General features: G+C 40.1%; 1 protein-coding gene across 1 annotated transcript; it reads right to left on the bottom strand.

The window, feature by feature from the left end:
- Positions 1–6,267: 6,267 nt before the first annotated feature.
- LOC147619260 (uncharacterized) lies at positions 6,268–7,077 on the bottom strand. Its single transcript, XM_086773416.1, has 2 exons — positions 6,478–7,077; positions 6,268–6,390 (listed from the first exon to the last, which is right to left on the bottom strand). Exons 1-2 carry the CDS (start codon positions 7,033–7,035, stop codon positions 6,268–6,270), a joined length of 681 nt encoding a protein of 226 aa, XP_086629542.1. The 5' UTR covers positions 7,036–7,077.
- Between the last annotated feature and the right edge of the window lie 8,134 nt (positions 7,078–15,211).

Below are 15,211 nucleotides of genomic sequence, written 5' to 3'. Positions count from 1 at the left end.
GAGGAGAGATGAAGGAGAAGCATGTTGCTATTTTGGGCTCCTTGCTGAATGGAGATCAGGTTGGGGAGTTTGTTTGTAATTGTTAGAATTAGGGTTAGGGTCGCAACAATTGAAAGATCCCTGTCCCCTCCACGCAACAAATTCCGGGGTGCTAGTAGCGGAAGTAGCACTTCTTACACAGGGCAGAACCTCTCACTCGGGGCCTCGCCCATGGATATCTAGACAAGAGACTAATCCCTCGGTTCTTCCAAAACCGAACACCCAGAAAAACTTCCCTTGCCCAACAAACATAGGGAATTCCTCCAGGATATTTTTATTCTAACGTAGTCAAGAGCCTTAACTAACCAAATTGATCCGATTGAACCCGTAAGTCACATGGTCAGATCAAGGAAGAGACTTGCACTTGGATTATAGAGACCAATGCTTTTTTCCTCATCAAGAGACACAACCGTTGATTCTTTTCCATAGAACAAAGACTATCCGAGATTTACTTCATCCATCGTAACATAACAGAATTGAGTCTCATTTTAGGGGTCCATCAGCCCAGCCTAACCCCATCCAATCCCATGGGATGGTTAGCCAACCACCCAAGCACTGTAGTGATAGGATCCATTTAGAAATTTGGTTATGTTTGTCCAAGGTACCGAGGAAAAGAGTTCCCAGGCCCCCTAGCCTACGCTTCAAGCAAACTTCAAGATAGTCACACCACTTACACACCCAATATGAAATTACCTGTTTCACAGATTCAGCTGTCTTTAAAACAATCTTTTAATGAAACCATAGTATCACTGATCATAATCCTCCCAAATATCCAGCTTGAATTCTAATTTCCAATCATTCCTTCATCGGTGTACCTATGGCATTATTGGCAAAACCAGAACACTCACCACCTATTCACTCAGGGGTCTTTTCAATAGTTCCTAGCTCATAGTACCCGAAAATATAATCACATAAGAAAATCCAAATGGACTCTTCGTTGAAGATCAGCAAGATCAACCAACAAATCCATATAAAAGAGCCATGGACTCATCCGTTGTTGAGGACCAGCAAGGACAATCAACCAGATCCATGCCCGAGTTCACTGGGTTTTTCCCCTCGGCTATATTCGGTGATTGGCACCAATAACAAATTTTATTCTTTTCCTTTCTTGTTTGTTAATAAGACATTTTACAGAGATCTCAGCTAAACAAGGTTTAGAGGTGAGTAGATGTAAATTGATAGTATTCAAATGACTCATGGTATCCAAATTAAATTAATGGAGTTGTAATATATAAACTCTAATTGAAGCAGGATGCAGTACCACACCCTAACATGGTGCCCTACGCGCGGCGAGAGCACGCAAAGCATCGACAAGATGATGCTGGAGCTTTGGGATCTATTGTCAGAGATGAGTGGGAAAGGGATGACAATAGCCCTGCACCCCAAGAAGTTGTGGAAGAGGAAGTGTTTGATGATATGGTGTGGAATCTTTTTAAGGATGATCCCAAAGGTATGGACGACGATGATATGGAACAAGAGCATCTTTACAAGGCTTCATCGACACCGATTTTTAAAGGGTGCACATTCTCTATTTTTGAAGGGTGCACATTCTCTATTTTACGTGCTTCACTTGAACTACTCAATATACAAACAGTTTATGGATGGAGCAATGCAAGTCTTGATGCATTATTGAAGTAAGCATTCTAACTTGCAAATTTGAATTAGTGGTTTAAGGTTTAAGATTTAGGACTAATTGATGATATTGGATGCAGGCTATTATCAAACATGCTTCCAAAGGGAAATAGACTACCCACTTCAAGAGACATAGCGAGGCGCTATGTGACATCTCTTGGAGGATTGGATTATGATCGCATACATGCATGCGTCAATGATTGCATTCTCTTTTGTGGGACGCATAAGGAGGCTCGACATTGTCCCACTTGTGGTGAAGCAAGGTATAGAACAGATGTGAAGAGTTTTGATGTACCTCGTAAAGTCTTGCAACACTTTCCTATAATTCCTCGCATCAAACACATGTTCAAGTGCAAATCCATAGCAGAGCTCATGTCATGGCATTCCTCACATCGATCGGATGGTGGCATGTGGAGAATTCCCGCAGACACTCCTGCTTGGAAGCATATTGAAGATGAGTGGCCCAGCTTTAAAACAGAGCCCAGAAACTTGAGACTTGGCCTAGGTATGGATGGAGTGAATCCATTTGGTTTCAAAAGCACCGCATACAACGTGTGGCTAGTTATGTTGGTGAATTACAACCTTCCACTATCAATGGCGATCAAGAAGTGACATCTTATGTTATCCCTTCTAATTCCAGGGAAACATAAAGTCAAGCATATGGATGTTTATCTCGAACCGTTGATTGATGAGTTGGAGGAACTATGGAGAGGTGTTGCAGTGGTGGTGGACATTAGTAGGCCTCCCTCCTCTCGACACTTCGACTTAAAAGCAGTGTTGATGTGGACAATGCATGACTTTTCAGGATACAGCGATTGTTCTGGTAAGAATTCTAATTACCTCCCTACTCTAATACTATTGGCTATATTAATTATAAATATTGACTTTATTATTCTAACTTTTATTTATATTTTAACAGGTTTGAAAACATCGGGTAAACATGCATGTCCTGTTTGTGGCCCTTCGTTAGTACATGAGTATGCTGACGGTTTGTGTAAGACCATATTCGATAATCATCATCGATTTCTCCCCTCAGATCATCCTAAATATGTTGCTAGTAAGAGTAACATTCCTCCACAAACACTTCGTGCAAAAGATTGGAAGCGTATTTGGGAGTCTACAAATATTCTTCCTCCAGATGGCATGAACAGGTATAGTAATGTTTTTCAATCTTGTTTTGTGTAGTCTCTAATTGGATTAAAGGTCACATAGAGCAATCCCTTGTGTAGGTACTAGGTACTCCATTTTTTTTCGGCTACCATATTTTTTCGGCTACCATAAATGGTGGTACGTCATCCCTATTGCACCACGTTCCAAAGTGATATATAATACATTCACTGATATGGAGCATATGGAGGATGTAACAAGCCGCAATGAAGATGATGTTGAACATGCCAATGAAGATGTGATCGATGATCAAGAAATAAGAGATGATCATGATAATGAGGATGAGCGTGCCATTTCTCATGATCATGAGAATGACCCTACCATTGAGGATGATGGTGATGTTGATGAGGATGATCAGGACATCGATACCATTATCAATGGACAGAATATCGATAGTGGAATAAATTTAATCGTAGCCTTACAAATTGATCAAATGGATATTGATGTTGATCGTATGGCAAGGATGGATCTTATTGAAGATGAGATCGAACCCTAACCAATCCGTCACTGTATCGTTCTAAATTGATGACATTTCTATTGTATGTGTTGTCTTTTAATTATCATCTCATGATTTATTTTTGAATATATTTCATTGTTGTAAATGCATGTAGTGGGATTGTGTAATAATATATACTGTAATGTACTATGAGATGGTTTAAAGAAAATAGTTTTTAATTTTGTAAAGGAATTTAGTTTTTCTTAATAAAGCGTGTATTGATGCGTGTATTAATGCGTGTATAATTACGTGTATATACACGCGCTTATACACGCACTGATAGATGTCAACATACACGCGAATTTAAATGCCAAAATACACGCGTTCGATACTATTCAAATACATGCGCAACCATACATGCGCCCGCAATTTATCGCGTATATAAAACGCGTATGGCAGCATTGTCTTGTAGTGATACTTTCCAACAAGTATTTTAACCATTCAATTGCACTTTCTAGTTCATGTGGTTGATGAAGTTGCTGTGGTGGCTGGGGTTGTCCATAGCCAATGGATGTTTTTCTTGGAGAGATTTCTGAAGACACTTAAAGGATTTATTCGTCTCAAAAAGAGCTCGTCCCGAAGGTAGTATGGCAGTGGGATGGCTTGTTCAAGAATCACTTGTATATATAACTGAATTTTTCAGTACGTCTGATCCCGATATGCCAAGATTATGGACACAAGAAGAAGATGATTGACTAGTTAGGGAAGAGCCACAAGAGAAAGGCCTTGTGAGAACAATGGATGTAGAATGGATGTAGCATTGCGTGAGAAGATCAATAAATTTTACATCTTAAACTCACATGTTATGGAGAAATGGATCGAAAGATATAACTTGGTGAAGGCTGAAAGAGACCAAGCTCGTTTGAGTTTTAGGAGGAGTCGAACAACCCGCACACTACCGTACCTAACAGAACTTGTACTTCTTTCAAACTTTCCTTCTAATAAATGGCTCGAGTAAACCATACTACAAGCTAAACGCAATGGTGAATCAATAAGTGATGAGGAGGAGGAGCTTGCATATGGTTGTGATTTTCATGTATGTGAGTTAGAGATATCTACGCATTATCTTTTATGTTGTGCTTTCGTGAATTTATACAATAAAAGTACTTATTTATTGTGCTTGCAGTATCCTAAGTTTGGGACAATTTGGTCACGCGGACATCACTTTTGAGTAAAAGGAATAAATAAAAAGAGAACAACATTTGATTTGGTGTGAAGGCTAGTTTCATGCAAGAAAGTTGTTCAAGTGCAAGTGATGGCAATACTGAAGTAGGCATACTAGATTATTGTAGAACAATCCAAGATATTATCAAGGTTGGATTCAGAAAGTTTGATATGTTCATTTTTGATGTGAAATGGTTCAAGTTGGTAACTCAAGGAACGCAAGTAACTACGCAAAGACAAGTATGAATTTCTTCAAGTAGACCGCACAAAGATATGGACTGACCAAAGGGACACATTTGTGCTACCAGAGCACTGTGAGCAAGTCGTCTTTGTGGAAGACTCGACAAATCATAAATGGTTCTTATGTGGTCCAAATAAATCCATGTGAAAAACAAATATTTGAAGAGGTGAAAATAGCAGTTGTCTGTTTGCTAGATGCTGAGGAACTCCCCCCAGATCATGTGATAGTTGAGCATACACCACTAGCACCTATTGAACAACAAGAAGAACAAGAAGACATACTAGTTGAGGAAGTAGATGAGGCTCACACGGGATTAGGATCGGATGAAGGTATACTCATTGAGCAAATATATCTTGAACGAAAAACAAACATTAGAGATAATCCAAAAGAAAAAATTCAAATCGAGTATGATCATGATGCATCGACAGCTCTCATGCTAGAGCTAGAAGAGGATGACAACATAGATGAATTACCTTCTACTACTACAAGACAATTGGTTCCACCAATTGACAACAATGATGGAGCATTTTTAGAAATAGATTTATTTAGAGCCATGGATCTCGTTGCGCAGACGAGCAAATTAATGAACTTTAATTTCATTATAAAATAGAGAACTTTCTTAATTTCACCTTAGGATGAGGAGGAGGAGCTAGCATTTTTTCTCCTTCAAACAGCGTGATGGAAGTTATACCCTCCTCTCTCCCTCGGCTCCCCCCCCCTCTCTCTCTCTCTCTCTCTCTCTTTCTCTCTCATCATCTCTCTCTCTCTCTCATAGACACATGCTTACAAAGAGGTAGAAAGAGAAAGCTAAAACACACCCCAAGATGGAAACTAGCAAATATTATATATAAAACTAAAAAAAAATTTGACTGTTATTCCGACGACTTTTTTCATACTTATTTCGACGCATTTTCCCACACATATTTCGACGCCTATTTCGATGCACATATTGACAACGCGACCAGACGTGAAAACTAAGCGTCGAAAAACAATGAATCTCTTGTAGTGGCTTAATGCTTAATACATAAGTTATATGTATAAAGCTTAATAAATAAGCCAAATGCAAAAATGTGTGTTGCCAAATGCAAGAGGAAACCAAAGAATTTACTCCTCCAACTATAATGTTTAACCAGAAGTGTTGAGACTATCCTTGATGAGTTGAATGTTATGTACACCAAATAATATGCACACCCACTCCAGAACATTTGAAATGCTGATGCAAAAATACAGGATTGCAAGTGTTGGGTCATAGAGGTTCAGAGGTAGTGTAAAACACATAGATTTGAATGCGTAAGGTAAGTGCCTTCAGGAGTATATCATATAATTTCAAGATAGAAAAGACAAAAAGATTCGTTGCATGCAATAAGTAAACTTATGCTAGCCACTGCCCACCTTAGGTTATAGCGCAAAATATTTCATTCAAATATTAATAGAACCATTTTTCACCGCACCGCCAAACCATTTGAAAAGCCCAAGGAACTTTACGATATGTAGCGATATTAGCGAGGCACAGATAGCAGCGCGAGAGCTACTTCTTGATAGCAGCACCGAAGACGCAGGTGGGCTTTGGGGATGGCTGCGGAACTCTGGCACCGAAGACGCAGGTAAGAGCTGTTTGGGAGCTCAAGGAGACCTTGAGCAACTCCATAGCCTGAGCGGGGGGCCAAAGGAGGTCAGCAAAATATCAACGTACCTGCAACAACTAGAAGAGACATGACAAAGAGCAGTTGGGTCTTGCCTTGTCTGCGGTGAAGGATGTCTCGAAACTGTCGACGTCCGAAATTTTGTCGACCTTGAGCTTGCTGAGCAGGACGATGCTCTCAATGGTGGAGGAAGGCATGATGGTGAGGTCGTCCGTAACGATGAAAGACAGGTAGTCCTTCACGTACCCTCTTGCAGCAGCCGACGGCTGTGCGCCCACAACAGTCACCGCCTGATTCATTGGGTCGGAGCAGTAAGGGCACTTCTCACCAAACACAAGTGAAACCGACTGCTTATGCTGCCTGCATCTGTACACCCCAGAGCAGGCTGGGGCAACAGTGCAGCTGCTTGGCAGAAGAAGCTTTGCACTGGAGGTGCTCAGCGGTGAAGCAGAAGGCGGGTTGGTCAAGCTGGCCTTAGGCACCAGCAGACTAGAGTCGCTCAGCTTGCACAAGCTCTCGTACACATTGCCGATACTCCCGATCTCAGGGCGCCCCGCAGCGCCTACTTTTGTGGAGAGCACGTTCAACATCGTAGCTACCGGCAGCTGGAGAAAGCTCAGCAGCACATCCACAAACTCCTTCCCCGCTTCCATGTACAGGATCTTCTCAGTAGCTTTGTTCACCAGGAACCGAACACGAAACTCTGCAGCCATCTGTCGACCTACAGCTTGCACAGTAGAACCAAAACACTTTAAAATGAAGATTCAGAAGAATTCCACGAAGCTAGCAATACACACACGGCTTTGGCAGCTTCTCACGAGGGTTTTAGCTACACCTTGTCACGTTTTGAGCATTTTTGCGCTGGTTTACTCTTCCATCGAGACGACTTACAACATCATAACATGCAACCCCCCTACCGAATGATGATTACTCCTCGTAAATGCAAGGCCACACAGATCACAGTGGCACTCTAGTCTCTCGAAAGAACGGTAAAGCTTTGGCCACGCTCTCGTCTATGCAAAGAGCTCTAAGCTAAAGGGGCGCCTGGTTCCTGGGAGGCCCATTTAATCAAGACGCCCATGCTAAGGGCTCGGTCACACGTTTTCTTGATAGAAAACAGCCCTTCGAGTGTATGCATGACTCGCCAACACGTGTCCTTCAAATCTACAAGGGTTCGTTAGGGCCATTTGGCCTACAACGTGGACCAAATGGCACCTCACCATGTACTACCTACCATGAAAACTTGGTAGCCCGCCATGTGCCCCTCAGCAAACTCCCAACGTAAATGCACGAACCCAATAGGAAGAGATGGAAGTGTGGCCAAGGTGAGGCTGTTGCTCACTCACAAATCACTCAAAAAATGTCCTCGCTAATTTACACACTGTATCTAGTTATTCGTTTGCTTTCATTTTCATAATCATGTGAGATTCAATTTCGATTACAGTTTTACATGGTTTCTTTGCATATCCATGTGCTTGAATTTATACACAACTTCTCTGTGCTTGAATTTATATACAATTTTTTGATCATTTGGTGCATGCAATGTGGGCAAATCCATGGATGTCATTGTTCAAGCCAGCCCCCTCTTAAAGTTTTGCGCCTTCTCATTTGGTGAATGCAATGTGGCAAATCAATGGACGTCATTGTTGCATCCCTCTTAAAGTACAACTCTAAGATGCTTCTCAAGTTTTGTTTGTTGACCCTCATGTTTCCTTGCAATGTTTGCATGTTTCCAATCTTCTATTTCCCTCTTCTTTGCATTTGCAAATGCTATAGCTTTAGCTCTCTTTTGCTCTTTATGTTTGGATTTTTCTTCTTTCTGGCACTCTATATTTGACTGCTTGGCACTCTGGCTAGCATGGTATCTATGTATTGGTCTAATGTGAGAATCAACAACCTTGAATAGTCCCACAAAGGCTTCTCCATGCACAAAGGCCACCCAAGGCCGAAGTTCCAGTGGTATTAAAAGCTTAGCCCCTGCAGACATCTTTCTTTTTTGAGCTTCTTCTTCACTCTTTTTTGATGTTCTCCTTCTCTCTTCTTTCTTTCTTCTTCTCTCTTTTTTGAGCTTCTTCTTCTCTCTTTTTTGATGTTCTCCTTCTCTCTTCTTTCTTTCTTCCACCTCCTTCCTTCTCTTTTCTTCTTCCTCCTTTTTTCTTTTCTCTTATTCTAGCTTTTTCTTCTTTTTGTGCTTCTACAAAATGGCTTCGTGCTTCTATCTCTCTTCTGGTTGTCTTTTCCTTTGTTCTTCTGCTTTTAACTTTTTCATCTCTTCTGGATCAAGCAACAGCTCTTCATCTACCCCGAGCTTTCTCTTATTGTTGGCCTTCTAGGAAATTTTTTGCCATTTCTCCTCATCATCTACATCATCTTCAAAAGAACTGAAAGCTACTATAGTGGGCTTCGAGGATTCTCCAGCTTCGAAGTGTTGTCGTTCTGCATAGGAGTCTCTAGACGACCTGAGATCCACGGAACTGGTAGCCTGTGCAATGGCTCTTAGGTGTGCATACACCACCGTTGGTTTTTTTTCCTTGGCCCATGTGCCTACTCTCTTTGCCAAATTCTCTTTATAGAGATGGAAACCCAGTTGATCTTTTCTCCTGCTTCTGCTGCTTTGAGTAGCCTGTAGTTTTTCTTCAACATATCTTCTGGCTTTCTTATGAACTTTACATTCTGTGTAAGAAGAAGACAAACTATTCTCACCGATTCTCATTTGCCACATCCTTCACGTAGTGCATGTTGCTTGTTTTCAGGATCTCTTCCACCACCCTAGGCTTCATGTTTGTGCCTATTGCCCCGTCAATCGGAAACCCTAGTGCGTGGTGCACTTTGAGATCCAAGATCTGTATGGGCTTCTTCCCCTCCACATGCATAGTATTTGTTTCAAGAAACTGAGACATGCAAGATAAAAAGGAGCTCTGCAAGCACTCAGCACATGGCAATTGATACCATCATATTATCGTCACACATATTGATGTTGTGCACAAGAAAAAGAAAAAATCCCCCCTATCTGGATCAATAATATGATATTTTGGAGTACAAAATATCACTTAGTTGAACCATACTCATAACTTAAATTTGCAAAGAGGACGAGTGGCACAGACCCACCTTCCACCTTCTACCCTTCTCTCTCTCTCTCTCTCTCTCTCTCTCTCTCTCTCTCTCTCTCTGTGTGGATGTTTTCTATTTTTCTCTTTAAAACAAAATCAAAAACGTTTCTTTAAAACTAATTCTACTTTCTATGTCCCCCTCTTTTTCTCTCTCTCTTCATTCTCCCCTCCTTAAAGAAAGGCTCATTTTTAATTTTTCCATTTAAAACAAAACAAAATGGCTTTATATACACACACACACACACACACACACACACACACACACACACATATACATACATACATATATATATATATATATACATACATACATACATACATATATATATATATATATATATATATACATACATACATACATATATAACTCCCTGCCTCTCTCTTATTCTCTCTTATTCTCTCTAACTCTCTCTTGCTCTCTCTAACTTTTTCTCTCTCTATCTCTCGCTTAATTTTTATCTCTCTAATACTCTCTCTAAATCTCTCTAACTCTCTCCCCTTGTAACCTATTTCTTTCTCTCTCTCCAGAGCCCACACACACACACATCCTCTCTCTCTAACTCCGTCCCCCTCTCTCTCTCTCTCTCTCTCTCTCTCTCTCTCTCTCTCTCTCTTTATCTCTCTCTCTAACTCTATCTAGCTTTCTCTCTCTCTCTCTCTCTCTCTCTCTCTCTCTCTCTCTCTCTCTCTCTCTCTAACTGTCTAACTCTCTCTAGCTTTTTCTCTCTTTCTAACTCTCTCTCTCTCTCTCTCTCTCTCTCTCTCTCTCTCTCTCTCTCTCTCTCTCTCTCTCTCTAACATATCTTGATATGGAATATATATGATTTTCTTAGGTATATCACTAAATAATTTCGTTATTATCTCTGCATTCATAACTTCCATTTATAACTCTAATGTACAATAATGTCTATAAACTTTTAATTATTACACAAGTATTGGACCCGCGCGTTGCTGCGGTCGACAGGTAGAGTTCTAGAAAAAATAAACTCAGTTTCTCCAATTTAGGTCATGTTTTAAGTAAACACAATACATTATTTCAAATGACTTTATATATACATATCTCAAAATAACATCCATGTCTCGTAGATTTATGGCGAAAACAAAAATATCATAGTAATGTAGCATACAAAGATGCAAAAAAGGACCAATATTACATATTCTCAAAATGCACCACAAAATACGTATTCTTAGTCAGTAATGTCAGAGTCAACAAATTGAATTCTTCTCTTGTGAGAAGGATCATTCAATTGTCTCCTCATCACAATACGCTCTCTATTGTAAAGCGGTGATCCATCCCGTACATGCTCTACTAACGATGAATGCAAAGGACCTGCACAAACGAAACAATGATAAATCAAATCTGCACATAACGACACATCGATAAATAAAATCTCAAAAAAATCTTATAATAGAAAAACATAATCAAAATTACCTCGCACAATAGAACATCGAGTCGATGGTACATGAGGAGCTCTAGTATAAAACGCATAACGAATACCAATGGCCATGATGGATGTAAGAAATAACCACTCATCGGGTACTGAATACCCCTCAAATGATGCAAAGCATCTGTCCATCTCTCTCCAAAACAAATACACACCCCACTCCTCATCAGGAACACCAATCCCGTACATCTCAATGCCTTCGTCGACAACTCTTACCATAAACGTATCAATGTCATGTAATATCCTAAAATCAAAGCATAACAAATAGGTTATACAATTATTTATATATAGGTTCAAAAAATATTCATACAATGCCTAACAATTACACTTATACTTACCCATCCCTATAAGCATCAATCATAATCCCTGCTACGTGACCTGCAGTAATAGGAGCTGACCATAGCGGTGGCTCTGTATACAGATAGACATTAGTATAGAATGTCATGTTCCATACTTTGTAATCAAGAAAAGTTAAGCAAATATAGAGAAAAACTCACGTACTATCCTCGACAAAGGCATGTCCAATGTAAAGGTAATCTTAGACATGTCTGTCAAAACATAAACAACAAAAATAGGTACTTTTACCATGGACAAATATGTATAAAAAAAGAAATCACAACAAAAATAGGTACTTTTACCATGGACAAATATGTATAAAAAAAGAAATCACAACAAAATTAATCAAATTGCAGAACTTAAATAAGAAACCTGACTTGTCACTCTGAAGTCATTAAGACCTCCTTATAAACAATATTGTTTGTTGTAGGTGTATAACTTTGAAGATCATCAAATGAACACTCCACATTAGCGTTATCCTCAAGTAACACCTTAACAGCATGAGGAGACCGTGCTCGTGACAACGCAACATACAGTTGTCCATGAGTAAACACTGGAGTCACCAAATACAACCCCAAGACATTTAGGGTTCGGCCTTGTGATTTGTTTATTGACATGCCAAATGCCAGCCGCACGGGAAACTGTCTCCTCCTCATGGTGAATGGTAGTTGGGCCTCGCTGCATATAAAGGTAATCCGTGGAAGAAATACTCTTTCACCAACTTTAGTACCAGTGATGATTTCAGTCTCCAAGACTTTAGAGTGAAAGGCCTTACATATCATCCGCATACCATTACAGAGTCCATGTCTTGGATCCAAGTTACGAAGCAAAATAACAGGAGCTTCTAACTTTAAAACCAAGCAGTGAGGTGGATATCCGCCCCGAAGGTCGATTGTGTTCAAAAATTCTGTGGAATACAGGAATGAATTTTCATCATTTTCAAGAATCGAATCTGCACTGAAATATTCCTTAGGCTCACCAGGCATTGCATCCAAAGCTGTCTTATTCATAATATCCACTTGACTATTTATCGGAGCAAGAATAGCACGCTCACTAAAGTATGAAGCATATGTCGTAGTGATAGCCAATTCAGAGTATACCCAATGTACCAAGTCTTTAAGACTCGATCTTTGCAAGACCATATTACTTGGTAGTGTCACCATCGTATTATCATTGCTACAATCCACTCCATTCCCAATATTCATGACCCACTGTTTAAACTCATTGCATCCATTAGCATTGCTTGATTGAATACGCATATTTCCAGCTAACTTTAGAACTTTGATAGAGTTCCATAGAAAGGAACGACACAATGCTGCATTAACAATATCCTCACGTCTTCCCTTCATAATAACAGGCAAGATTTGTCTAAAATCTCCTCCCATTACTACAAATGGCTTATCTGAGAATAATACATCTTGTAAGCTCCTATCCAATGCTTCAAAAGCATAACGATGAATCATTGGAGCCTCATCCCAAATAATGAGCTTACAAACTCTCAAAACCTCAGCAAGTTGTCCATGTACAGGGATTTTGCAAGTTGAAGAATTGTTTAGCTCCAGAGGTATCTTGAATCTAGAATGTGCAGTACGTCCATTCGCCAAGAGTAGGGAAGCAATACCTGACGATGTAGTGGCCAAAGCAACATACCCTTGTCCACGTACTCGCGCAAGCAAGCAATTATACAAATAGGTCTTGCCCGATCCCCCCGGACCATCCAGGAAAAAAATGTCACCTGCATCTGTCACAATTGCATGCATTACAGCATCGAAAGCAACACGCTGGCTATCTGTTAAAGTTAACTCCATAGCACTTGACAGGTTATATTGTTCCACAGTATCAAAAGATCTCTCTTCCAAAAGCAATGTATTTTCACCCAAGACTTCCAAATCAGTTCTGTTTAGTTCAGGCATCCCTTCAAAATCTGCCAATGTCCGTCTCTGAGCACGAAGAATTTCTTCCAAATGTAGTAGTGCATGAGTTTCAGCTAATTTTTCAATACCAAAAAACTGACCCCTGCTTCTCGATAACTGGTATAGAAAATCTTCTATCATTTCTTCTCGAAATCTCTTCCACAATATTCCTGGACAGGAAGGCTCACAAAATAGCAATATAGTACCAAAAAGACATCTCAACTGCAAGGCATTTTGCATAGATGATGCTTCCTCCCATTAGGAACTCAATGGAGTCTTTTTGGGCCCTTTAATTTGCCATGAGGTTATGGAAACATTTAACTTTTTGACAAATAGGAGCCCGCCATGTAAGCAAAAACCAATGGTTTGTAAGAGAGGTGTAAGAGTGGTCAAAGGGTGCACTTTTTTCCCCAAAAAGGGGAGGGGGCAATTTTACAATTTTCGGACCTCCATAACTTCTACATACAAGCTCCGATTTGAGCGGAGATTATAAATCCGTGATCTACGCATCAAGAGCTTTCCATAGATATGTTACATGATATGGTTTTATCCGCTAGATTTTAAATTCCATTTTCCCCCCAAAATTCAAATTCGAATAAAGTAGCCGTTTTGAAGCTTCTAATTAGAAAACGTTCCTTCTTAAGAGAAAAGGTTTGACTCCCTTAAACTGCCAAATAAAAGGGCCCAAGAAGACTCCATTGAGTTCCTAATGATACATGCAACCCATTCAGAATCATCTTCCAGTATCCCTCTGGCAATGCAAGCTGCCTTGAAAGAAGGATAGATGTGACCATTGAGCGAACGCAAATCTTCAAATGACTTAGATCCTTTACATATTGTAAGAAGTAGGCGAACATAGTATGCCTCACCTGCCAAAGGAGCTACAAAGTACATGCGCCCTATAGTGTTTCCAATCTTTCTTTTGGTCCATTTCTTCAACCTGGAGTTCCAAACCCATTGTTGAGGGAAATCACTATACAATGTATTGTTTGCTTCAGGATGTTGTTGATTACAGGTGAACCATTCAGTCATAGTAGTCTTGCCTACATTTTCCCTCTGAAAAACATCTGCAATATTATCATCATCTCTGAAGATAACATTATGACCCCCATCTAAGTGTACCTGCAACCATTGCACATCAGGCTTCTCATTGTGTAAATCATACTCAAAGAGTCTCCAACATGCCTCTGATGCAGAGACGTAACGTGCATCCAAATACCTCTGAATCTCATCGACTATGCAAGCAGCATTAACATCCCCACCTTGTACAGTGCTAAATCTTATTGTTGCTCTGTCATGCCCCTTGTATATGTACTTGTAAAGATATTTCACTACTGATATTGTTGAGCATATTTCCACATTTACATGAGCATTATATGTGATTGAAAGATAAGGGTTATATGGCACAACCCATCTATTATCAACATTACACTTTTTCAATGCCACAGTTCTTCCATCATTTCGACGCATATACACGGGGTAACCACTCTCATCCACAGTAGTCTCTTGTGCAAAAGCTCGTGGATAGTTCCTTGTGCATTTCCCTTTATCCATACAAATTGCACTTGGATTAAATGGCCCACAGGGCCCATGGATATTGCAATGCAACACGACATCATGCAGAGCAGGAAACATTTGCTTGTCAGGTAATTCGGCACATACTAATCTGTCATAGTCTTGGAGAGTCTTAGGTTTATGGACACTATCCAAGATCAATAACGTGTGTGAATGAGGCAATCCTCTTTTTTGGAACTCAATGACACTCACATATCCAATCACCTTACCAAAGAGGTCCTTCTTCACGATATTTTTCATCATATCTGAATGTTTTTGGTGAAATACTCTAGTAGTCAAATCAGGTCGGTCACATGCACTTTGCCCCGGGAGTAAAGCATCTAATACCTCTGGCCACTTTGGGTTACAGGTGAAAGTAATGAATAAATCGGGCTTGCCCTTTGAACGAACAATTGCCATGGCATCCTGATAAAGTTGATACATTTGTCGTGGCCCACCCGTAAAACTGGA

The sequence above is a fragment of the Cibotium barometz genome, chromosome 33, assembly GCF_041138505.1.
Source record: "Cibotium barometz isolate CiBa-2024 chromosome 33, ASM4113850v1, whole genome shotgun sequence".
In the NCBI taxonomy this organism is placed as follows: Eukaryota; Viridiplantae; Streptophyta; class Polypodiopsida; order Cyatheales; family Cibotiaceae; genus Cibotium; species Cibotium barometz.
The sequence above is the reverse complement of the archived record's forward strand: the minus strand, read 5'-3'. Positions and strand labels throughout refer to the sequence as shown.

Coding starts and splice junctions, on each gene's coding strand:
- LOC147619260 (XM_086773416.1), bottom strand. CDS start 7,035: ATGGAAGCGGGGAAGGAGTTTGTGGATGTGCTGCTGAGCTTTCTCCAG. Junction 6,391..6,477: donor CATCCTTCACCGCAGACAAG/GCAAGACCCAAC, acceptor CCCCCCGCTCAG/GCTATGGAGTTGCTCAAGGT.